General features: G+C 50.3%; 6 protein-coding genes across 6 annotated transcripts; 3 read left to right on the top strand and 3 right to left on the bottom strand.

Annotated features, from left to right (window-relative positions):
* Positions 1-3,854: 3,854 nt before the first annotated feature.
* Positions 3,855-5,180, bottom strand: VFPPC_09810 (actin binding protein; the record flags this gene model as incomplete). The annotated part of the gene is made up of 2 exons (XM_018288283.1): positions 3,855-4,612; positions 4,865-5,180. 2 exons carry the CDS (start codon positions 5,178-5,180, stop codon positions 3,855-3,857), a joined length of 1,074 nt encoding a protein of 357 aa, XP_018141101.1.
* A 507-nt stretch (positions 5,181-5,687) lies between these two features.
* Positions 5,688-6,825, top strand: VFPPC_09809 (tetratricopeptide repeat domain-containing protein; the record flags this gene model as incomplete). The annotated part of the gene is made up of 4 exons (XM_018288282.1): positions 5,688-6,065; positions 6,122-6,328; positions 6,386-6,538; positions 6,595-6,825. 4 exons carry the CDS (start codon positions 5,688-5,690, stop codon positions 6,823-6,825), a joined length of 969 nt encoding a protein of 322 aa, XP_018141102.1.
* Positions 6,826-13,158: 6,333 nt separating this feature from the next.
* Positions 13,159-15,374, top strand: VFPPC_09806 (kinetoplast-associated protein KAP; the record flags this gene model as incomplete). The annotated part of the gene is made up of 4 exons (XM_022428678.1): positions 13,159-13,163; positions 13,235-14,687; positions 14,806-15,278; positions 15,368-15,374. 4 exons carry the CDS (start codon positions 13,159-13,161, stop codon positions 15,372-15,374), a joined length of 1,938 nt encoding a protein of 645 aa, XP_022284229.1.
* A 700-nt stretch (positions 15,375-16,074) lies between these two features.
* On the bottom strand, positions 16,075-16,737 carry VFPPC_14660 (cyclase/dehydrase family protein; the record flags this gene model as incomplete). The annotated part of the gene is made up of 1 exon (XM_018292428.1): positions 16,075-16,737. The coding sequence occupies one exon, from the start codon at positions 16,735-16,737 to the stop codon at positions 16,075-16,077; it is 663 nt and encodes a 220-aa protein (XP_018141106.1).
* An 849-nt stretch (positions 16,738-17,586) lies between these two features.
* Positions 17,587-21,062, top strand: VFPPC_14659 (AP-3 complex subunit delta; the record flags this gene model as incomplete). The annotated part of the gene is made up of 5 exons (XM_018292427.1): positions 17,587-17,785; positions 17,848-18,044; positions 18,121-18,504; positions 18,561-18,789; positions 18,859-21,062. 5 exons carry the CDS (start codon positions 17,587-17,589, stop codon positions 21,060-21,062), a joined length of 3,213 nt encoding a protein of 1,070 aa, XP_018141107.1.
* Positions 21,063-21,677: 615 nt separating this feature from the next.
* On the bottom strand, positions 21,678-24,445 carry VFPPC_09805 (RhoGAP and Fes/CIP4 domain-containing protein; the record flags this gene model as incomplete). Its single annotated transcript, XM_018288278.1, has 4 exons — positions 21,678-22,525; positions 22,611-24,060; positions 24,154-24,335; positions 24,400-24,445. 4 exons carry the CDS (start codon positions 24,443-24,445, stop codon positions 21,678-21,680), a joined length of 2,526 nt encoding a protein of 841 aa, XP_018141108.1.
* Between the last annotated feature and the right edge of the window lie 1,208 nt (positions 24,446-25,653).

Genomic DNA, 25,653 nt, shown 5'->3' with positions numbered 1-25,653 from the left:
GGCACTGGGCGGAATGTCACTGGTGGAGTCGTGGTCTGGTCAGTCTCCTTGGTTCGTTCCCAGCCGGCTCTTGCGTCACGACTATCGGCTCTTGGTGACAAGGGATTGAGTTCTTCGCGCGGCGGCGAGAATGCGATAAAATTATTCGATTTTCCCCTCGCTTATCAAGAAGTCATTCGATTATTTGCCAAGCGCTGAATATCACACCGCCTCGGAAGCTTCCGACTGAATAATGTTGGTCAGCTTGGAGGGGCAGATCGTTTCGTGTTGATGTTGGTCTTCTCAAATGCCTACACTATGAGCTCTGGGAGCTGTCGACAGGGATTGCTCCACAGGTGAGAACCCGGAGATATTACTATCACGCCAGATCCGGGCCTCAATGTTGTCAGTGTACGAATTGATAGGCAGTGAGAAGCCAAACACCAAATGGTGAAGGAAGAAGAAGAGGAAGACCAGCTTTCTTTCTTGCGATGGAGGGGAGGATTTCCAAAGTGAAAAACACAATGCTGTCGTTTGCTTGGTTCATGCAGATCGGGAGGGAATGAGCCGTGCAAACCGGGGACAGATGTTGGTTTTATTCTGGGCAATGGGAAATTAGATGAGGGACGGCAGCAAGTCTGCGCCAAGGATCGCTCACCGGCCACTCGACAAAAGCTAACACTAACAATAGTTAGCACGAGTACTTGACTGCGCGGTAGTCAGTGGTGATGAAGAACAGGTATCGCTGGGTGGGCAGGGCTGGCCTGGGTTGGACAGGGCTGGCCGACTGGAGTGGACTGGACTGATGAATTTCCCATCCCTGGCGTCGAGTCAAGCTTGTGGCCGATGCGTTGCGGTGACCTGCTTGTGTTTGGCCCTTCCCCGGATAGCTTGGTGGGTGGTCTGACGTCATTGAGTTTTGCGATTGACCCTCCGGCAGATCTTGGTACTCTGGCTCTACGGTCTGGTGGCTCCGCAGTTTATTACTCCGCCTGGTACGGAGTACTAAGACTGCAAAGCAATACACCAGACGGCAGCACAGCAACCCTACGCCAAAACGCCATGCCGATGATGCCGGCAAGGGTCCAGTGAACCATCCAAAACAGCCTGACTTGGCTGGCGAGCGGGTGTTCAATAAACCTGTACTCTGAATACTGGAGCTAATTGGCAAGTCCACTGACGAGCTCGCAGCCAACAGACGCAAAGCAGTTCTGGTCGACTGTTGGGACATCACCGGCCGTTCGGGCGTGGAACCCTCCTCATACAAGCTCAAACACATGCCATACCTAGCTCGTCATTTGCCGCAGAACTGACATGGTACGTCTTGTGCAGTGCGGTGCGGTGCGGTGCAGTGCAGTGCATGGCAGCAGGATAGTTCCGCCTCGACTGGGGCCGTCTGGTTGGTTCATCAAATCTGCAGACCTTGGCACTGACTGCATCAGGCTGTTCGTTGTAAGACTGTGGAACTCGATCAGTCCTTGCAAACTAGTGCTTCGAAGGAGCTTGGAGGATCGAGCTTCAGATCTTTCCTTGGGCTGGTTGGGTCAATAATTTGACGATTGATGCAATGGCCCATACGGAGGAGATGTCTGTCCAGATTTTTGGCTTCTGCAGTCAACAAGCAACAGAAAACTACAGCACTTCCCGTTGATTGATTGACTTTGTCTCCCAACGGCCAATCCGCAATCCGTTTTCGTCCGACCAGGTATTAACGGCTGGCCGCAAGGCCCAAGCCTATCCTTGTGCTGCTGAAAGACAAAAGACTGCAGCAGCGCCGTATTGCAAGCCACAAGAGCTTAAAACTGTCTGGTATTGTAACGGCAAAGGTTATGTACGGAGTATGTGCCGGCAACTTCCAGAGCTGAGGCGCAGTGTGTGCTGTGTGCTGTGTGTTGCTGTAGCTGCTCGTTCAATTCAATCAAAGGCATCTGCCATGGAGGGAGTCGTTGATTGAACTGGTCTGGTGTCTCCATGCCCTGTCATGAAGCTGCCGCAATTGGAATGGTGTCGCTCAATTGAGCCGCGAATGACGTCGTTTTACTTTTCGGTTGCTCCGTCCGACCAAAACAATGGGGGCAACTGGTGCACCAGCAGTTTGAGCTCCATCTCAATTGAAGCCTGGCAAGCAACTTGCGACCCGCTCGCCCAGCTTCGATGGTCCATATCATTTTGAGCTAGGTCTGGTGGATTCAATTGCCCGCTCACCGCAAGGAGCCCGCTCCAGCTACTGCACAGCCGCCATGGTGGCGCAGGGATTTTTGATCAATTTTTGACGAGTGTCTTACCTAACATCGTGGTACAACGAACTACGTACGCTAGACCCGACCTGTCTTGGTTGAAAGGTTGCCAAGGACGGTAGTCGGATCCAACTTGGCTCCCATTGTCTCTTTCGCATAGCTGATTGATCGAACGGCCAGGCAGGCCAATTCGGAACTTCTGATGCTCTGTCCAAGGAACCAGCAGGACAGGTCAACTTGATAATAGGAGACCATCAGCTACTGGGAGTTCTCAATCAGGTACTTATGGAAATTGGCGTACGGAACATGCCAAGAACTTGACAAGACAAACCATTTCGTAGCAGATCAGGCCGTTTGGTACAAAGCAATGGCTGTGGCCATCCAGCTCCAATGTATACTCAACTTCCGAGATGTTGGCCAAACTGTCAACAAGTATCTGGGCCAAAAGTGCGTCACATCAATACTACAAATACTCACCTCCTTAAGCCACAACACATCCTCCGCTTACCAGTAAACTAATATCAAACCATATTTTCAGACGGGTTCGTGAAGGATTTATATTCCGTTCTGCAAGACCAGGTGATTAATGTTCCCTCAAAATCGAAAGCAATGCGTCTTCTTTTCATCTAAACTAATCTCATGTAGATGATGCTTCCGCCACAGACAAGGCAATCCTTCGTGATGAACTGGGTATAAAAACTATAATAGATCTTCGAACCAAGCAAGTCTCCCGGCCTAACTTAGCCTCACAATTTGCATTCTAACCAATTCTGCATTATAGAACTGAACTGCTCAAGCAAGCGCAAAAGTTACAAGATGAAAATAACAGGAATACTTCTTGGTTTTCTTCCCCACAGCCTCTACCTCACATTGACGACATAAATTATGAAGAGATCAAAATCACGGGCCGGCCGTTTGAGAGACATCTTCTTAGTCAATTGTCATGGTGGAGCTTCTTGTGAGTGCTCTGACGCTCATGTCACAATGTGTGAAACTGACACGAGAGCATCAGCAAGGTCATCGGGCTCTTCATCTTCGGATACCGAATAGAAGCAGTGAAGCTCATCGCAACTGAGGTCATGCTCCCGCGGGGCCTTGTCGGTCTTGGCATCGACACCGTCGACCATTCTGGCGCCGAAATTCGCCAGGCTCTTGACTTGTATACCTCATCAAGCACGTTACCTGTTTTAGTACACTGCACTCAGGGAAAAGATAGAACAGGTGTGTCTTGCGTGTCAGCGTGATTCGAAGGAGTTAACTAGCTCTAATCATTGCTTTGTGACAGGACTGATTTGTATTTTAATCCTGATGATACTTGATATTCCACCGGATGCGATTGAGCATGACTATCTTCTGACGGACCTGGCCCTCGAGACAGACAAAGACGAGAGATTGGCTGAAATTCGACAAATTGGCCTGACGGATGAGTGGGCAGTCACGGCGTCTGACCTAGTTGTTGGGATACAGAAGCATTTGGACGTGACGTTTGGAGGATTGGATGCTTACCTTGATGGGATTGGATTTGATGCATCTAGAAGGGCATTGCTACGAGACCTTCTATTATACTGAGATAGACGGACGCACGAATGATTTGGCAAACGAAGCTTGAATGACATCTAGTTTGTATTCTATATGTATCTATGCTGTATGTGTCTTTTTAAACCGACCTTGCAGCCAGCACCGGTACATTTTGAGCTTTTCAGCTCTGTTGACCAGGAGGCGTCTATCGACACCTAGTTTCTCTATTTCAAACTGGGGCATGTCAGGATTCTCGGGGTCGTCGGCAAAGGCTTCGCCTGTCCAGATCCTACCCAGTTCGTCCTGGTCAAAGAAGTAGACGCGGGTTCCGTCACCTCTAATGTAGAAATTCTCTTCCAGATAACGCCCCTTGCGGAAGCGCACCTGGGCAAGGTCTCCTCTTCCATAGTCGCGGAAGCAGACCATGCCGCCAGGCTTTAGCGCTTTATGTACGTTCCGGACAGCTTGTGCCCATTCCTTGGGCGACAAGGCCGAGAAAATAAATACCATGATGGCCACGTCTACGGATCCTTCTTCGACGTCAGGGGGGAGGCTGTCTCCAGCTGCATCCCATACATCGGCTTGGATGAAGTTTGTGTCATAGGCCTCGTGGTTGCGCATAACCTCTACGGCCGTCTTGGAGAAGTCGCACGCATGGATCTTTAGTTTGGGATTCTTGTTGTTGGTGAGTACGGGGAAGGCTGTATTACCAGCACCAGCGCCGATTTCAAGCACTACTTTGGGGCCAGCGTCTTCCTTGATTACTTCAGCAAGAACGGGAAACTCTTGTTGGAGCCACTTGCGATTTTTGAAAAAGTTGGCGGCGTTATTCTTGTAGAATAGATTCCACCACTTGGCTGGATCGCCGTTGAACCTGCCTATCATCTGGGGTCAGCACGTGCAACAAATAGCTTGCCAGATTTGACGAAAAAAAAGATGTGCAACTGTAATACACAATATTGCAATTGGTGTGATCAGATGGGAGCGAAAGACGTTGTGAAGGTAAAGATTTCATCAGTAGTTTCAGATGAACTATGCATTGCTTGGTGATCATCATATACACCGAGGGCACGGGAATGCCCATGAATTGTGATAAAGGAAATAGATTGTTGATGGAAGAACCAACTTACTCTTATCAAAGTCAGAAACAGGAGCCTGGCGCTGCATCTCAAACTGACGCTCAGCATACTCCTTGTATACATCGTCAGTCTCGACGTGGTCCCAGGCATTGAACTCAAAGACGTTGTCATCCTCGCCCAGAAAGCGGCTTCCAAACTGGAAGGGGTCGGTCCGTTTGGCGTTCTTGGCAGGATCATGGGACCGATGCGCTGGCATCTCTGCACTGGCATCCTTGTGTCCCGCAATCGACATCGATGCCAACAACTCCCTCACCGGAGGAGTTGTGGCATCGTCGGCCTCATTTGAAACAACGCCTGGCGCAACCATAATTTTCTAATTGGGCTAGAAAAATGGCACGAATGGGACCGTATTTTGAGCCTCTTGGGCCGTTGGCCCTGTTGGCTGGTTCGAGTTTCGTCGACGGCGTCCGAAGAAGTTTCAGAGAAAGAATTTCGGCAAGGAAAAAAAATTACTGAGAGCCTCATAAATGTTGACAGGGGACTTGTGGTGGGGTGCCAGCGTGATCAAGCGATTGGTTAAGTGATCGGCACCGGATATTTCCATCATCCGGTGGCCCAAGGCACCAGTCAATTGAGCAAGCTGTCGCATAACGATGGGTGGGACAGCTTGAGCTCCTGGGGACCTTTTGGATATCCGAACGTCAATTACCCGTTGCAATTGCTCGCCCATTGGCCCTGAATTTGGGCCACGGATTAATACCAGGTGCTAGATAAGCGATCGATAAAGCTACTCCTATTCCCGTTGCGACGAATTTATCTGAGCCGCATAGCCATCCTCGTACGAAATTCGAAGGACCAAAGCACCTGAGCAACAATGGCACAATCATTACTCCAGCCAGTCGGCAGCCTCTCGCCTGCTGAGACTCTGAAATTGGCCCAACAAGCACCCGAGATTCTACGAAAGAACCCCAGAGCATTCTCGGCCTCGCCTCTATCCTCCCTCTTCTCAGCTCCAGAGACCGCCGATATTTGGACGATATATGAAAACTTGATGATCGCATGCCTTCGGACGGGTGACGATGAAGCTGCGAACGAATGCCTGGAACGAATAGTCACCCGATTTGGTGATAGGCATGATCGCGTGTTATCATTAAAGGGGCTGGTGAAGGAGGCGACCGCTGCCAACAATACAGAGCTGGACAAGATTTTGGAGGAATACGATGCTCTCCTCCAACAGAACGATGCAAATATTGTGAGTATGATACGTCCACAAAGCATGGCTATACCTTTTTGCTGACGATGCGATAGCCTATTTGGAAGCGCAAAATAGCTCTTCTCCGATCCATGGGCAAAGTCCCTGAAGCTGTCACAGCGCTAAACGCCTTCCTTGATGTTTGTCCTACCGATCCAGAAGCATGGGCCGAGTTGGCCGACATGTATGTCACTCAAGGACTGTACGCTCAAGCCATTTATGCATTGGAAGAAGTTCTCGTATTTTCGCCGAATGCCTGGAACGTAAGTTTTCACCACGTAATACTCAGCAGATTCAGGGGAATCTAACACAGTCTCCAGATTCAAGCCCGACTGGGCGAAGTGTCGTTAATGGCTGCTGCGTCAGCGTCAGAAGGAGGTCCGCAAAAGCACTATGCAGAAGCGGTGAAGCGCTTCTGTCGTAGCATAGAGCTTTGCGAAGATTATTTGCGCGGATACTACGGCCTGAAGCTTGTATGTTTCCTGTTTGTCCGCTTACGCAACTGCTTTTACTAATATGCTTGGTACAGGCGACGGACAAGCTTCTCCAAAATGCACCCAAGTCCAAAAAGGACCCAGATGGATTTCCCCTACCGGACCAATCGACCATTGAGAAGCTGAACCAAGCCGCCACCGAGAAGCTGGGCGAAATTGTGCGTCGTAATGGGGCCAAGGAAAAGCTGTGGCAAGGTTACGACGCCGGCGAGATTGCTGCAGCTCGAGAACTTTTAGACAGCTCATCTGCCAAGGTGGTTCGGTAATGGCGCAGCACGCACGATGTAAGCCGGCAGTCTACTCCATTGGCCATGTCGATGATGGATGCCTGCTTCATAGGGGCAAGGGGATGGCCATAGGCAAACAGCGTTGAGGTTTGCGGGACATGGCTTGGCGTGCATAGTGTCATTGCATTCCATCTCGGTAAAACAAGGAAAGAAATGGCTTGCTAACGGCCAGCTCTTTTGAGGTGTCATGTTATTGGGGAAGGTTGGAGCACGACATGGGCATTGCTCAAATAAACAGACGCACAGGCACACACACACATCAGCATCAAATGTCAAAATTCGTCAGGGAGAAGCGGTTTGATGACGGACAGAAACGAATCTTGCTTTGACGTCGTGCATGGAAAGGACTTGAAACAGCGTTGCAATTAAAATCTGCTGAGTATTTCTCTTTAGTCGCACATTGGGCACGAATTTACAGGGCGGTGATTGTGGTTGGGCAGTTTTTTTGTTTCAGTTGGGCATTCATTCAGTCTTGTAGTATTACTTATGCCTTCAAAAGCCGGAGGGCGACAGCACACATTACGCCCCGAAGGCACAGTATTATAATAGCAAACAAAACAAAATACGTGGTGGTTTGCACCGACGAGGAATCACATCAGAGCTATGGGGTGTACTAAGCGCCTGCACAGCGTGGCTGTGTTCCCAACGGAGCAATCTAGCTCAGTGATACCGCTTATGTTTATACATGTTGTGGTGCTACAGCATCTGGGAGGGTCCTTCAATGTTCACATGTACTGGTTCAGTCTCAACTGGTTGTGTGGTTGTTTGCTCATTCGATGGTGATGCTCCTGATTTAACCATGGACCTGGTTCAGGCCACCGCGAGTGGATCTTCAGGCTGGCTGCTTGGCTCAATAGTGTTTACGAATCTCTCCATGTCCCATCCTAGATGATGCACAGCTTTCTCGCCTTGCGAGGCACCTCATCCAATAGTTCTTCTTGGCTCAAGTTCAATCCCTTTCTCCTGTCAGCAAACATCTCCACTGACTGGGCATCAAGGTGGCACTGCCAACCGCCGCGTATACATTCAGATTGAACCAAAAAAAGAAAAGCAAACGAAATAGAGGTATAATAACAAGTCTGCTTGTTCATGCAAGGTCATTTGTGCAAGGTACCGATCCACTGGAAGATGACTCAGGCCAGGCCAGGCCCTTTCTTCAACAGCTTCCATCCTTGCCAATCGGGCTTCAACACGCAGGTGTCAGGCGCTGGCGGTCAACGTTGCTTGGACCAACTGAGTACAGAATGGTCGTGAGACATGGCGCAGTAGAGGAGTGTTGTTCAAACTCGTCTTTATGTTTTGGAAGGGTCAAGGTTGATTGTGGTATTCTGTGGCTTGTACCGTGTTTGAGTACTGTGCTATGGTACGCTTCGGTCAGTCCTCCATGTATCTTTTCATAAAATGATACAAGCTGATGGCCACTATTTCAAGTAGGATAGTCACTTCCTTGAGTCTAAATTGTAGTTATGTAAAGGCGAGTGTCAAGTAGTTCAATCTTGGAGAAGTGAATTCCCAAGAACAGCAATCAACAAGTTACAACATGATGTAACCACCTCTATTTACTCTCAAGGCGCGACGAAGAACGCTGGTGGAACATTGACCGACCCGTGCTGAGATACTACTAAAATGAACAACGTTGTGCCAGCGTCTAGATACAGTGCAACATAAAATACAGTTGCCGAAGCCGTTGAATGACAATATATGACGACCAAGTGTGCCCAAACTAATGGCAAGGCTGTCTATACACATTCTTATTTTTCAACAGAACATTATGAACCAAGAAGGTCGCAAGACCATGAATTTCAACCTTACTCAAAGGAAGGTCCTATCACTCAAGTCATACCAGATCCGTCAGTTGTTAAAAGAGTTCCAATATTGGGGAGTAATCATAACAGCAAGATGTCAAAATGAGGCCAAAAAGCCACTTGGACTTCGAAAGTCAACGACGGACGGTTGCGGGAAGTTCCCACTGGATTGATATCAGATCTAAGCCACTTTGCCAAATATCTGAAAGTTCCTGTTGACCCGTGACGGGCATCACTAGATTCCATGACCGATGAGGAAGCAAAGTTGATGACATCCACGTAATCCAATTAGCCTCCTTTTCTTAATACATGTGTTTCCGAGATATGGACTTACAGCAACGATTCCGATAACTCAAAGGAAAATGGTGATGAAGGCACTCACATCTGCATCCATGTTGGCTGAGGCAACTCATGCCTTTCGCATTTGGTACAGTTGAAGTCACGACCCCGCCTTCCATTTGATCATCCCATTTGATGAAGCGAAATGACATCGATGGAATACTTGTCCACAAGCCAAAAGCGGCTGTATCGGAAATTGTCAATGCCTACCTAAGTATACATCCATGCACCCTTCCTCCGGGGAAAGGGCACATGATCTTGTGCGGAAACCGTATAAGACAAGGGAGGTACAGATGTTCGCCTTGCTGCCTAGTAACCACAAAAGACGGCAATAAAGGAGATCGAGCGAGGGCCTTTCCGGTTTACAGTGTCTTCCACAAGTCCATCCCATAGCTCTCACCAATGGCACCAGAGCTTGATGGCCATCCTGCGGATCGAGATGCTACTGCATGTCTCCATTATGCACTGTCCAATATATGTAAAGAGCCAGTGACAAAGGTAATTAATGGTGGAGTAGGGAATGCAATGACTGGTCTTGCTGTACTTGGTGAAGGAACATGGTCCGGTCCCAAGGCTGGTCTAAGTCAGTGTTTGAGCGTTTGAGAATGGATAAATCAAGTGCTGTACCTACCATACGGGTTACTGATGCTCGCAAATAGTATATAAATTGGTAACACAAAGCATGTTAGGCACAATTGTTTGAACAGAGGTGAAGAGAGAGTCAACGTAGTATCGAGCTAGAGATCGGGTCAGGTTGCGTTTTTATTGGGGCCTGCAGGATCAAGAGCGTCCTGGCAAACCCCCATTCTACCGAATTAATTGCTATCCATGGCCATATATGACTAGGATGAACACTTCACGCATCGTACTCCCTTTGGGACCAGGTACATATGCGGTGAAGCGACTCACAGTATGCAGAATGGGAGCACAGTACCAGCCCCATGTGCCACAGCTTCTGCAGACCCCATGCTGGCGTGTCGGATGCATAATGGATGGACCAAAAAAAGTACAACACGAGCCTTTCCTGCCACGTGTACGGAGTATCGTGAAAGGTTTCTCAGTGAAGGACGATGACTCGTTCAGGGTGGCAAAGGGGAAATTGCAAGTAAAGGGCGACGTGGCGCTAGAATATATATAATGAGGACAGGACCACGACCGGTCGTCAAATCGCAACATGCTGAGAGAGACTGAGTTCTACATAACCAGAATAGTAACATAACATCTGGAATATTCCTTTGAATACAGTACAGCTCGAGCAACATTGCCAGAAACCACGAAAAGCAACCACCCAAGCTTCCTGTCAACCGCCAGGGACACATTCATAATCCTTACTAACCAGACCTCTGCTTCAAGGACCACAGCAGAGCGAGGAACAACTGCTGTGCCACTCGGAGCGTGCCTTTCTTCCTCCCTTCTACTCCGTAATTTGCTGTCTTTCCACCCCGACCCGAGGAGTGGCAGACTGTTGTATTGACACTATACCTCGATCTACCATGTTGTTGCGTTCCCGAGAGGCCAAGGACTTGAGACAACCCGGGGACACACGACTACCAACCTAACGGAGCCGAGAGTTGGATACACAGAGGCGATAATTTGCAACAAAAAAGGACCAGGCCAGGCCAGACAAGAAGGGACGTGCCGAATCAAATTCGGATTGCCATCTCCTCCCAGTACTGTGAACTGCACCGTTGTGCTGACTGTACCGGACCAGACCGGACAGCCAACAAGGAATCGAGACCAGGGACCAGGATTGGACCATTTCAAAGGAAGAAAAAAAAAAAAAAAAAAAAAAACAAAAAAAAAAAAAAAAAAAAGACATCCCTTGATTGACATCGAAAGCGCAAGCACCTCAAAAGTTGAATTTGGCGACTCAGCTTAGCCATCTTTCCTATCCGCCTGGAAAACGAGAAAGTGGGGGCTTGCTGCCTGCGTCCCTGCCCGCTCTTGCATTGTGAGCCTGACCTGTACAAAAGAGACGGCAGGTGCAGGGGACTTGTTCTTGTCGGTTTTGCCATCTTGAACAATTCCAGCCTTCACTCCTTCGAATCAACTGGGAATTTGCCCTTTCGTTTTCTTCCTTCATCTTCCTTGTCCTACTGTCGAAGCCAAGGAATTATTACTCACTGTGTTTCAATTTCTCTCCAATACATGATTACCCGCTCACTGATATTGGCTTACACAACCTAGTTCTGACTGGCAACGTTTTCAAGCGACTGGCCAAACTCACACCCCAGCTAGTACTTTTGGACGAATAACTTTCTGCCATCGTTTCTCAAAGGCACGGTTCCCCTTGTTCACCATTGCGTTCACACAACAGCTTGTCCGTATCCATGCCCACTTGTTTCTCACCAGGGCTCGTGTACATATGACAATTGTGCTGACAATCTTTTTCGGACTTCACTGAGTAACACTTGGCAATTGGTGTTGGTAAGTTTTGAACCAAGTCGTCTTCAGATGTAAAAGTCTGTGAGCTGGCAAGAGATTCCGGCAGGAATGTCCGTATTAACAACACTCCATCAATAGAGCCACACAACCTGAGATAAGTGAGAACGGGCGCCGACGACCCGTTGGGAAACGAAAGCAGAAGACAAGGCCCATTGTTTCGGCGCTAGATAAACATACCTTGAAGGTGAGTTGCATGTGTTCGTTCGATGCTGGTGACTTGGGACGTGGTGCCACATTCTCAACAGCTGTTGCTGTCTTGGATTCGGTCCTCCTTGTGCAGCCGCCACACGACCAGGCCTCCTCATTGGGCAACCACGACATTGCTTTCTTTGTACTGGCCACAGCTGCGCCCGCTCTTCCATCAAGCAACGGATCAATTGTTTTGTAATGAAAAACCCACAGGCTCTGAGTAAGGCTGGCTTGCTGGCACACTGTTGGCCACTTTTTCCTGTTCAGGCGGGAGCTCCCGATTATTGGCCCTGTGGCGATTTGGCGTCTTCAAAATACAAGTCAGAAGTTTTGGTGGTTTTATGAGAGACGAAAGGACGGTTACTGACAAAATCTATGAGTCTAAATCTTAGATTCCACTTCATTGGCACTCTCACAGAACCCTTGTTTGAGTTGCTTCACAGGGGCCAATAACTCATCCCTCATATATTTGTCGGTGCCTATTGGATACCGAAGGCCACGGCATCTGGGCTGCGATACATGTCCCATTTGGCCCTGGCCCCGCCATCAGCCGTCAACTTTTACTTTGTTTTCTGCCGTTGACCCAGACACTTGCTCCCACAAAGCCTTTTTGTCTCCCTTTTTGTTTGGGTACAAATCTTCATCCTCTCGGCACCTACCGAACATCAAACAGCTTTCCGAATCGGCGGCATATACACGCCTCAGCTCTTCGACTCCCGGCCTGCTTTGCACCAAGTCGCCTGACCACAAGCTCGTCCTTTGAATCCTTCACCGCCGATCTGAGCCTAACCAGCAGCCCGTCTCTTGCCACCTTTTGCATTGCACACAGCTGCTCGAACTGACCTCTAACAACACGACCTGTCCCTCCCCTTCAAAGATCTGGTGACAGAGAAGGCTCTCCACTTGGATCACTTCTGTTAGTAGAAGTATATTCCCCTCTATTGAAACGTGATCTGGAGCGGAAGCTGTGTGGCAACATACCTACATTCAAGCTTTCCCAGTTTGGCCCTCTCTGCTTAACCAAGATCTCGACCCGTCCATTCCCCTCCCTTCTGAACCAGATTACACCGAACCAAGCGCTACGTTGGTGCACATCACCACACACTTCCCTTGGGTTTTTTTTTGCTCATCACCCTGCCGACAAACCCCCACAGCTCAGGCCCCTCGCGCTCCCGTGGCGTCTCCAGCCAATCGACCCCTCACATTTGTCGCACTACCACCTGTTTGGTCTGTGGGCGGCACTATTGCCATTGACTTTTGTCTCTGCCTTGGTCTATGACAGTGCTGTCGCAGTTTCTCGCTAAGAGGCTCTTAGAAACCTGGTGGTGGAATTAAGCTCCGCAACCTGAGTGCATAACATCGGCCCCAACCAACATCCGGATTGCGCCTGCCTCACTGCACGATATTCTCGTCTACCATTACCACCAACTTCAGGCTCTTTCAGTCCCTCACCCTCTTTAGCGCCTTTGCTCCGGCCGTCTCACGTGGATCGTCGCGAGTGAAGCGCAATCGTGCCTGACATCAGTTACCTGCTATGCCGTGAGTGCCATAGCCTCTACTTTTGAAGTGCCATTTGCGCGCCACCTGTGAAGCCGCTCACCACTGACCAGGCTCGTCAGACGACAAAATATTGTCTACCACCAGGGCGGCGAGAGTTCTCGCTCTACTTCTTATCACAGCGAGGAGGAATCCACTCAACACGACGCCGAATACTCGGTAGCCGACGACGAGGAAGAGTGGTACGACGAGGACGAGGACGAAGACGACGAAGACGGTCTTCATCCTTCTGATTCAGCTTCAGCTAGTAACGAGTTCCCGCCTTCGCGCCCCCGCGCCGCTGCTAGAACACCGCGCCGCCACCGAGTAACTCGACCACCTGTTCAAGACTATCCTCCGGTGCCCTCGCACGCACCGATACCTCCGCCCAGCGTGGATCCAACAGAGGATTTCGGCCATTACGGCCATGGCTATCACCACGCTCCCCGTGGTGGTTACTACGGCGGACGCGGCCAACACCCCGGCTACCAGCAACAGCAGGGCCCTTATATGGGCGGATATCCAGGCGGAAACCAAATGGTTCCATACGGTGGCTATGGCCCGAATCCATTCACGCCTATGAGCAACAGCTCTAGTGGTGCCAGTTACTTTGGGGGTGAACCAAGACACATGTACGACATGATGCCGTATCAACAACCGGCATATTTTCCTGGACCGCAGTATAACTTGCCTGCCCATCTTCAACAATTCCATCTGGCCCCTCCGCCACCTCCGGCCACAGAGGCTCCTGCACAACCACCGACGCCTGCAGCCAAGGAGCCGCCTCCGGACCTGGAAAAGATAAAACTTGAGGCACAAGTCGCTGCATTCAAAGCTCAAGAGGAGAAAGCAAAGGCAGCTGAAGAACAGCGAGAACGCGAGGCTCAGATTCGCAAGGAGGCTGAAGATGCATTCCAACGGCGGATGGAGGATATGAGAAAGGCGCAAGAGGAAGCTCAGAAGGAGATTGCGCGTGCCAGAGCAGAGGCGGAGCAGAAAGCACGGGAAAGAATTGAAGCCGAGCGGAAGGCTGAGGAAGAACGGCAGAAAGCACATGCCGAGGCAATGAAGAGAGCTGAGGAGAATGCAAGAATCAAATTCGAAAATGAGCTCAAAGCCGCCGAAGCTCAAAGAAAGAAGGAAGCAGAGGACCGTGCTAGGGCCGAGGAGGCCGCCAAGGCTCGCGTTGAGGCTGCTATCAAGGCTGAGGCTGCAGCGAAAGCAGCCGCAGAGCAGAAGGTCGCTGAAGAAGCAGAGAGACTCAAGTTGGCGCAAGAAGAGGCGAAGCGCAAGGCAGAAATTGAGACTCTGAAGAGAATCGACGAAGAGAACGAGAAGGCAAAGAAAGCCGCGGAGGCTGCAGCCGCTGCCAAGGCAGAGCAAGAGGCTCTGAAGAAACGCATTGAAGAGGAAGCAAAGGCAAGCTTTCAAGCTGATTTGAAGAAGAACGAGAAAGCTCCAATCAGGTTCAAAGACGCAGTTGGTAGGAAGTTTAGCTTCCCCTTTCATCTCTGCGCCACATGGCAGGTACGGACATACATTCACTTTGTTATCCTCCGGATGTCCTCTACTCTTTCCTCGTTGTTGCCCCTATAGCGTGAGTACATGGCAATTGGACAGCACACTGACAGATCTTGCTTCACAGGGCATGGAAGAACTTATCAAGCAAGCCTTTCAGCAAGTTGATGTGCTTGGGCCTCATGTCCAACAAGGCCGTTATGATCTGACCGGCCCGAATGGAGAAATAATTCTACCTACCGTTTGGGACAAGGTCGTTCAACCAGACTGGAATATCACGATGACTATGTGGCCAATGGAACAAAGACCCCAAGTACCAAAGATTCCAGGGATTATCCCGGGCATGGCCAGACGACATGGCCCCGGACCAATTCCGGTACCACCCATGGTGCCTCCCTCACAGCGGCGTCCAGGCATGCCGGCTGGTGCTGGGGTAGTACCACCACCTGGTTGGCCGACCGGCCGACGTGGCCCTATACCAGCGGGAGTTGATGTTGTGGATGTTGCACCAGGGCCGGGAGCATCCAGGTCTTCGAAACATCACAAGTCGAAACGAGATCCATTGCTCGGATTTTTGGCCGGCAAACCAACCAAAAAGAAGTGAGGCTTGCAATGTACCCCCTTGGATTCCAATCTAGCTCATGCAATGACTAACATATGGGACTTCTACTTGGACGCAGATCCAGCAGGAAATGAAAAGCTGACGGCACCTACCCACATAACGACGATGTATGACCACGAATTTTCTTCACCATCAGATACCACAGCGAGTCTTTTTGGGTTTTGGAATTTTCGGTACTGCTTACTCTGGTGCAACATGGGGGTTTTATTTTTCTTGCTTAAACCATTGGCGGTTTCTTCTACATTCAATCTATCTGCCTCACACTACTCATAACACTCAGGTACAGGCAACGCGATGTATCCGAGGGTTTAGTAGCAAGCTTTTGCCCATTGGACATGACATAAAAGGAATGGATATAGAGAATTTAAGCCCTATTCCTTGGGAAGCGCGTAGGAAAGGGTGAGGAGGAAGGGACTGGCGTAATAACATCTTTAGCACTTCTTCTTCCTCTTCTTTGCCTTTTTGCCGAGGGGAGAGGTCGAATGAATTTGGGGGGGCTATGAGGTAAATGGATGGCCTTCTCTTTCATGGCGTTTTGGGCTGTGCATATTTTCGTTTTTGAATAGCAATCTATTTCCACCTGTTTGGAGAAATGAGTATATTATACAGACTTGATTTGTCTATTTTACCGTCTAAAATGATGTATTTTCTTTCCAGCCCATGTCTAGTTGTCGTCATAAATGCATGTCTAGATGTAAGGGAAATTTGTTGGTGAGGAGATTGGCCCGATTTGTCTGTAGATTTTGTTCCGGAGCCGAATAGCACGATTAATGGCTAGTAGGTGTGTTGCTGGGTGTTGGTTTGCGGCCTGGATATGTGGCCAAGCTCTTCTAGCGCCCTCTTTTCGAAAGCGTTTATCATGAGACCGGCTACTTTATCCGAAACAGCGGCGCTGACTGCAGCATACAGAGGATTGGCAAACTGATACTTGATAGTCAGGTGGACCTCGGTTGAAGGCGAGGAGGGTTCCCGGCGGATTGGTTGCAGATGCCATCTCGTAACGAGACTCTTGAAGACAGCCGAAGCTGCTTGGGCGTTTGCGGAAGCAGGGTCGCCGCTGACAGCCTCTACTGACACGCCAGGCACACAACGCAGCCGACTGGTAAAGACTTCGTTGAAGCCGCCCCAGCCAACGTGCAGATCAGCAAGGGTTGGCCACTTCTGGCCATTCTCGTCCGGCTGTGACCATTGGGTTACGCGAGAGTGGGCGCAGTACGGCACAAAGGAGGAGTAGGAGTCGACGTCGGCGACGAGTTTGTATAGAGATTGTTGCGTATATGGGAGGGTTCGGGTGGCTGTGATGGTTTGGGTGTCGGCGCCGGGTGTACCTGGGAAGCTGAAGAACGAACGACGCTCCGAGTAGATTGGTGTTGAGGAAGGACGGAGGAGACTTGTCGCCCTTAACGGTAACGGGCGAGTTGCGGTTCGGACAGACATTGCTATCGATTGAGGTGTTGTGTGATTTTTCTTTCTCCCCTTGAGTGTCAAGTTGGAGTGTCGTCGCAAGGAGTGGAATGCCACCGGGTCTAGAGGAGGGGCAAATATTGAGGGTTAAGAGAATGTAAGACAAAGATGTAATGTCATTATTTTGAGCCGAATGGGTTGTGAGGGTCTAAATACAGAGAGATAGCAGGAGGTTGAGCTTGCGCATTAACGTTGGAAGTTGGAAATGGAGGCCGAGAAACGGAAGAGACGTCATGAGTGTTCGTGTGGATCAATTGCGCTGGGTGTTTGGTGCACTGTGATCAATATGAACTAGGAGGCCAAGGCAGGAACAGGCACGCATGCTTTGCAGCTCTGGAGGCACCAACGAACCAATGCTCAATGTTGGCATGCAGTCTGGTCAGTGGTCAACGGTCTGGTCTGGTGCGGTCTGGTTAGGCTGGGGCTGAATGGCCCGCTGCAGACCGCTGAGGCGTTGGGGAATCCGCTAAAAGATGGCCGCCCACCGGCACCAGGCTGGACATGGACTAAGTTGACCTAATATCCAATGCGCATAGTCAAGAGCTTTACATCTGGAGAAACAATCCCACATTCAATCTCCACCTCCATCTCCCAGTCTCACGAGACTCGAGTCCCACGACACACCTACCGCTGGGACATGGTTGTGCACCTCAGGACAAGATCGACAGACAACACATCATGAACCGGCCGACTACTCTGCGACGGACGTAACCACGGCTTGAAGCTTCATCATTATACCGAGCATATCGGACCGCATCGACAGGAAGCTCTCTCGTAGCCCCACGCGCGGGGCAGCTCAAGCCGCGACAATGTATGACGAATATGCCAGTCCCGGCCATTCATCCTGTCGTGGTGTCTTTAGTCGTTCGAGACGAAAGAAAAGCTGATTATGTTCTGAACAGGTTCGAAAAATCGCTTTACGACCTCATCAGGGGCCTTCGAAACCACAAGGGCAATGAGAAGGAATATATCCAAAAGACGTTGAAAGAATGCAGGGCCGAAGTTCGCAGCCAAGATATGGGTTGGTTCTTTTATTCCTGGTAATATTACAAATGGGCTCCGTGTACTGATTGTGAGGCTCAGACGTCAAGGCGACGGCCCTCCTGAAGCTTGTCTATCTCGAGATGGTGGGCTACGACATGTCCTGGGCGTCATTCCATGTTTTAGAGGTCATGTCGTCTCCGAAATATCATCAGAAAAGAGTGGGATATTTGGGTGCGGTACAGAGCTTTAGGCCAGACACTGAGGTTCTCATGCTGGCCACCAACTTGTTGAAGAAGGTAAAGTCACTTCCACTCTGTACGTCATGCCGTGTTTGTTGTGTATTTCGGCTGACCTGGTCTCAATTTTGCTTAGGACCTTGGGTCTTCTACTCAAACTGTGATTTCTCTACCCATTGCTACGCTCCCACACGTCATTACGCCATCTCTAGCTCTCTCGACACTCGCAGATCTCCTCCCTCGACTCGGGCACAGTCACTCCAATATTCGAAAGAAAACGCTGGTAACACTCTATCGACTGGCACTTGTGTACCCAGAGACTCTTCGTGCAGCATGGCCCAAGATAAAGGAACGCTTGATGGACCCTAATGAGGACCCAAGTGTGACGGCAGCTATTGTAAATGTGGTGTGCGAATTGGGATGGCGAAGACCGCATGATTTCCTTCCCCTTGCACCTCGATTATTTGAGCTCCTTGTTGATGGAGGTAATAACTGGATGGCCATCAAGCTCATCAAACTGGTATGCTTGCACACAAAGCACTAACCTGCCAGCTGAGAATGCTAATTGTTGGCCAGTTTGCCACTCTTACACCCCTCGAACCTCGTCTGGTGCGAAAGCTGCTGCCGCCCCTGACCAACATAATAGCAACCACACCCGCCATGTCACTATTGTACGAGTGTATAAACGGTATTATTCAAGGTGGCATCCTAGGAAGTACAGATGATCCTGCAGACACGGATGAGATTGCAACACTCTGCGTCAACAAGCTGCGAGGCATGGTGATGATTAATGGCGATCCAAACCGTAAGTTCGACTTGCCAATTCGCGAACCTAGTTTGAATGAATCTTGACTTACTCATTACTCTCGTTCAGTCAAATATGTTGCACTGCTGGCTTTCAACAAAATTGTTGTCACGCATCCACATCTTGTGGCACAGCAGGAAGACGTCATTCTGGAATGTATTGACAGTCCGGATATCACCATCAGGATCCAGGCACTAGATCTGGTTCAAGGAATGGTCAATGGCGACAACCTCATTCCGGTTGTGAGCCGGCTAATGAAGCAGCTCAAATCTTCAGCACCCGTAGAAGAAAGGAACGTATCAGGAGCCCTGTCACTAGATCCCAGCTCTGATTCTGATGACGAAGCCCAAATTGCGATTAACGAGCCTGCAAAGGCAGAAAGCCAAGCAGCACCACTACCTGAAGATTACAGACTCGACGTCATCGGGAGGATACTATTCATGTGCTCAAAGGACAACTACTCCAACGTACTAGATTTTGACTGGTACATCGACGTGCTGACACAACTTGTTCGCATGGCGCCAGTTCCGAGACAGTTTGATCCCGAGAATATGTCCGCCCCATCGCGATCGTCCACAGATATCTCAGGTAGAATAGGAGATGAATTGCGAAACGTCGCGGTCAAGGTTCGAGCCATGAGATCTACGGCAGTGCGAGCCGGATTCACGATTCTAGCGCAACTTAACGCAGACACTCCTGCTGGCCACAAAGTGACATCTGGGGCGTTAAATTCAGTAACCTGGCTCTTGGGAGAATATGCCGTTCTACTTCAAGATCCAGATGGAACAATGAATAGCTTGCTGCAGCTGGTACCTCGTGCTGCAAGACCCGAGGTCTGCGCTACCGCGCTTCTTGCGATTGCCAAGATATTGGCCACAATAGCTGGTGATGAAACACAACCGTGGACGGCTGAGCGGAAGTCTAGGATATCGCTTCTGATGGCCAGGATCCTTCATGTGGCGGATCCCTTGGCATTACATCCAAACCTTGAGGTGCAAGAGCGAGCTGTTGAGTTTGTGGAGCTACTGAAGCTTACGGCAGAGGCTGCTGCAGGGCAGCCTGCATCAACAGATGAGGCTCCCCAAGACCCTCCTCTCCTTCTCACACAGGCAATCCCCTCGCTATTCAAGGGCTCAGAGCTCAACTCCGTTGCCCAAGGAGCGCAACACAATGTACCAATGCCCGATGGATTGGACCTTGACGAACCAATCCACTCCAATCTCACACATCTATTGTCGACAGCAGACTTGGTAACTCTGGATACGGATGAATCAGATGAATTTGAAGTATACTACAACCAGCGACCAGCTCCCACGGCTGTCTCCTCATCGGCTCCTGCGATTACTAGGCTCTCAGACCCGACGGACGAAATGGTTGGGTCATATCAACAGCCAAGTGAAGAGAGCTATCTTGACGCAGATATTATTGCAAGACGCAAGGCAGAACGTCTTGAACGCAACAAGGATGATCCATTCTACATACCCAGTAACGACACCCCACGAGCATCGACCCCAATTCACAATATCCTTCAGAATAGCAACGGACCAGATCTTGATATTGACTCCATACCCATCATGAAACTCGACCTCGATAGCGTGACGAGACCCGCTGTCCAACAAGCACCCAGACCGCAACCGAAGCCACGACAAAAGATCGTGATTGCTAGCGACGAGACTCTTGGAGGCGGTGATGGTGGCAGTACCCGGCAGTACGACTCAGAGAACAACTCTGATAACGTTGGCAAGGCGAAGAGCAAAAAGTCCAAGCATTCCTTGCTACAAGTAGACTCGAGTCACATTGGCTCATTTAGTCTTGAAGGCGCACCGGCCAATGGGTTCGAATACGAGCAGCAGCAACGCGAAGAAGCAGAGATGCAACAAGCCATGAAGGAAGTGGAACGGCTACGGCTGGAAATGCAGCGTGCCAACGAACGCATCCAGGTTGCCCAGGGGGTCAATGCCGAAGGTACCGTTGTCAAAAAGAAGAAGAAGAAGGTGGTAAAGAAGACGGGAGAAGAGGAAGTAGGCCCAGACGGCGAAGTTGTAAAGCCGAAGAAGAAGAAGAAGAAGGTCAAGCCGGAGCAGGAACAGGAACAGCTCCTCAGCCTAGAGACGGAGGGAGTGGGAACGCCTTCGGTGGGGGAGTCTGGTTCAGTGGCTGATACGGCTGTGACGGGTGGAAGTAGTGTAATGACTGATGATGTGGTCTTGCCCAGGAAGAAGAAGACTGTTAAGAAGAAGAAGAAGATGGCAGAGATTGAGGACTTGAGTTAAGTCTAGGGTTACTGGGTCAGGCTGTTCGTTTGGGCATTGATAGATTTAGCATTGCATTCATAAAATGAGGAATGAAAGCACGCTTCAAGTATTTGATGATTCACTATGTATCGTACTCCTTTGTCCTAAGTCCTGATGGTCTGTCCCATCTTACAACCCTCGAGGGTAGTGTGTAGACGATCTACAGTGAATTTGTAAATATACACGCCACCAGTCGGCATCTTGCCTAAAGCACCACATTTTCAAATGCTCAGGGGGAATAAAGATATCGACAAGAATCGTGGAACCGTCTAATCTGTTCGAGTATTCACGCAACGCTACCTCGTGCAAATACAATGCCTACATCAACTTTACTTTACCATGTCTCATAGCTCCCGTATAACCCGTACACAACGTGACGATACTATGCCAACGATACAAAAGAAAGGGAGGGAAGTGGCAGTCATGAAACCCAAACCATTGTACAGATATGTACTTCCCTGACTAAAACTTTTTCCCATGCTGATCCTGGTTGAAATAACTCCCAATCGTTGACATGGCCCGCATTTCAATAACTAAAAAAACACATTTCTTTCCTTAACGCGCAAAAGTGGTATCTTGCCATGGCTATCATCACTAATCATCCATGGGTTTATCCTCAAGCGTTACTCCTCTTGGGGGTGTGCCTTCCTGGGGAGGTGTGCTTGGCACTCTCTTGCCAGCAACAAACTTGGTTCCGATGCGACTGCCGCTGTCACGCTTATCGTTGCCATCACTGTCGGTGCCTTTGCTCTGCGGTGAGCCGTTGACTGCATCGCCTACGGCTGGGCCATCGCTTCCAGGGACATCCAGGGACGCTCGCTTTAAGCGGCCCTCAATGCCTACCAGGCTGGTGCGATTTCGGTCGGTTGTTGGACTTGTCTGGATTGGGAATCGAGTTTCTGGCCCTCCGCTACTCCTGTCACGGCGATGGCCACGAGGTCCGGGAGCCGGGCTGGTTGCCCGACTTCGTGAGGCATTAGCCTTTTCTACCAAAGCCCGATTTCGTTCCTCCATCAGTGCTTTTCGGTTACTCTCATCCGTGCTCACAGCCCGAGGTCGGTTGGCGCCAACAGAGGTGGAATGACTCAAGGTGGACATTCGCTTCAGTTCACTGAAAATGGCGTCCTTGTGAGTAAACAAGTCTCGCACAAGTCGAGATGCGTGCTTCTCTTCCAGCGTGAGGGACGTTTCGGTTCGTGGCCTTAAAATGCACGGTGCTAGCGATGAAGCCAACAATGCAACGTATTGCTCATCTGCCGAGGTCAAATCAATCAAGCGAGTGAAGTGATTCATACAGGCATCCAAGGTCGCGATATTGGTCAGGCGCAGCTGCGACAATGTCTGCTGGAGGACCGCAACACGAGATGCTTCAGAGGCATCTGTAGTAGGTGTCGTGTAGATGGTGCGAATAATTTCGTACACGTGAGCGCTGACCAGTGAGTCTAAGGATCGAGATGTCAGTTTCGCGAAACACACAAGAGTGACCTGGTATGTCACTTTCAAATGCGGTCAATAAATCGAGCTTACCGGGGAGTTCCAATAGATACAGTTTCAGGAGTCCGGCCACAGTGGGCACATCGAACTCATCGAAGACATTTGGTGGGATGCTCTTGCCGTCATTAACCTTGGCTCGAAGTCTATGGATTTGAGGCAGAGGGACATCGACGAGCCAAACTCCGCGACGAGCCTCGTCCCCTTCCAAGTCTGGATAATGGTGGTCGAGATAGGTCAAAATCGTCGTCACCATGATAGGCACACGCTTCTTGTCGGCTCTAGCACGAGCCTCGAGGTCAACACCAAAAGTCTGCTCGTCAACTCGGTTGTAGTAGTTCTCATACACGACTACTTTTGGTACGAAGCTTCCGGTTCGGTAATTCTCCAGCAGATATCGCAGGTCGCCTGCAGGCTGAATAGTTTCCTGGAATAAGACCATTTTGTCTACAGTAGACTGCAGACTAGGGATGACATTGCCGATCGTACCCGAGAAATCAAGGACGACCGTTTTGATGGCCTTTAGTCGATCAAGCTCGCATCGTTCAAGGAACTTGAGGTGAAGGAAAATAGCTTCTTCCAGCTCACACCGCAACTCATCAAGCCTGCGAATACCGGCTTTGTACCGGTCATCGGCTTCTCGGGCCTCGCGTTGCAGACGCATTGACGGAGTCTCGTTCGGGTCCCTATTCCCGAGCACATTCCAATTGGCGAGATACTCGCTGACAGTGCCAACAACCGGCGAATCCGAGCTTGCGTCTGAACCAGTGACGGGGAGCGAAAAGGTTCTGTTCAGTTTTCTCTCGGGCAATCCAGCACATTTAAAAGCCTTTGGTCGCCATTGGTAGAACATCTTGGAGCTATTGGCAAATGTGCTGCCCACGTTTCCAATCAGGCGTAGGAAGCCATTGGCAATGAGATCTTGGCCGATGTGCTCGGCATAGCTTACACTCGAGATTCCCATGTTACGTTGAAGGTACTCGACAATATCAGAACCAGCTGAAGTGTTCAAGTACGTACCCAAGATAGGAACCTTGGTTTCGCCCATTTTGATGGTGGAAAGCATTTGCGAGAGTATCTGCTTCAATTGCTCAGGTTGGTAAACATCATCACCGATTGCGTACACTTCGTCGTCCTCGACTTCGTCTTCTTCTTTGAGTGGCTGGACTTTGATCTCGGGAATGTTGGGCTGGTTCGGCTTGGGACTGGTTTCGGGGTCTTGAAATCCGAGCTTGTTCTCCTCCTCCAAGTCTTCTACCAGGCGGCACTTATTGAAGTAATTTGACCGCAGTTTGCGAACTGCATCGGCCTGACGATCGTGGGCTTTGACGCGGGCCTGTAGCTCGTCTTGCGACTCTTGCACACGCGCTTCGTGTGCATCGCACCAGCGGGAAAATGGGTTGACGACCAAGTCTCGAATATTCTGGGCGATGCGCTGATGGCTACGTGCAGCTTCTTGCATCTCGGTTCGCATTCCGTCATAAGCCTATGTTACAGGGGCTATGGGTAAGCAGCGGGTCGGAATGCCACCGGCGCCTCTTTCAAGGACCAGCAGCGGCAGACAACGTGAAAGACTTACTTTTCGTACAGTCGCACCGTCATCTCTTGAGAAGCCGCCGCTGACTTTGTCTGCGGAGGGCACAATGTCTGAGAGACGCTGGCCATAGGTGTCTTCGGCTTCGGCGCGCAAACGGGCAATGGTGAGGACCTGCCGATTTTCCATTACACCCTGCTGGAGCTTGCCAAACAGGACACCCAGTCCTATAATTCACGAGTTAAATTTGGAGGGATTGAAAATCGTGTGGAAGCGGTTTGCTGGACGTACCTCCGGCATAATCGCTCGACCAGAACGAGTCTGCGAAACCCGGCATTCTGTTGGTCACCACTGCGCGCCAGCTATGCCCCTTTGCGGAATCGGTCAACCGAAGTTAGCAGTCGTAAAAGGCTGAAGACAGGTCCAGATTAAGTTGTTTGATTGTATGCGACAGTTTTTTCTAAAAGCGAGCTGTGGCTCCGATTTAGGTCAATGTGTTGTTGCCACGGTATTGTGGTGCAAGGCAAGTGGAGGTCGAATGGGAGGCGTTGACGAAACTCTGTGACAGCAATCGGTGGGTGGTCTGGGGGTTGTTAATGTCGGGTCTGGTGGCGATGACGCAAGTTTGTCGCCAAGAAAGAGGTTTGAAGATAAATAATTGCGCGGTAAAAGGAGTCGACGCAATCATACAGTAGTCTAACCAGCGCAGGTAAGGACAGAATAAACAAAGGGTCAAGTGCCTTTGTAAAATGTGGACGTGGACAGGAGTTGACAGCAAGCAAGGTGGTTGTTCAGGCAAGGCAAAGTTGGAGTTGGAGACTTGACGAGTGACTGGATTGGACATGGATGGACATGGATGGATGGCTGGAGCTCAGCTGAATGTGAGTGGTCACTGGTCAGCCAGGCCAACCAGCTTGGGCCCAGCTTGAGCCCAGCTTGAGCCCAGCTTGAACCACAGACTTGCCTGGCGTTGGTCTTTGAGACCCTGTCTGCCACAAGAACCAGATGCCCCGAGAGACGGAGAGAGCACAGCTGTCTGGTTTGGTCTGGTTTGGTGCAGGTTTGCTGGGCTTTTTTTGCCTCAGGGGTCCTTGCTCAAGAAGGCCAGTGACGATGACGAGCGCCACGCCACTGTGGGAGCACATGCAACCAGACCAGTTGACCTCCTTGGGTCCCTGCTCTCCACCAGACCTTGGTATGCGGGTTCGTCAATGTTGAATGTGGCTGGTTTTAGCCTGTCTCGTATCAGGCCCGAGGTGAAGGGCAAAGATTGACCCAAGCTTGCCTGGTTGTAGAGCTTTTGTCGAGGGATCTGCCAGGCACACTGCCACGAACCGCACCGCCTCTTGAAAGGCAGTTGAATTGTAGGGTAGGGCGGCTGTTGTATACGCCTGGAACAAGAGTTGGCAATTATCAATCGATGCTTGTCACAGCCAGTGATTGTTACACGCCGAGGCTTGAATGTTTCTTTCACGCGCGGGGGAACGGCGGTGACAACTTGTAAATGGGAACGTGGCCGACGCCGGACAAATAATTTCCATGTCA

This window comes from Pochonia chlamydosporia, chromosome 6 (genome assembly GCF_001653235.2).
Source record: "Pochonia chlamydosporia 170 chromosome 6, whole genome shotgun sequence".
Classification (NCBI taxonomy): Eukaryota; Fungi; Ascomycota; class Sordariomycetes; order Hypocreales; family Clavicipitaceae; genus Pochonia; species Pochonia chlamydosporia.
The sequence above is the reverse complement of the archived record's forward strand: the minus strand, read 5'-3'. Positions and strand labels throughout refer to the sequence as shown.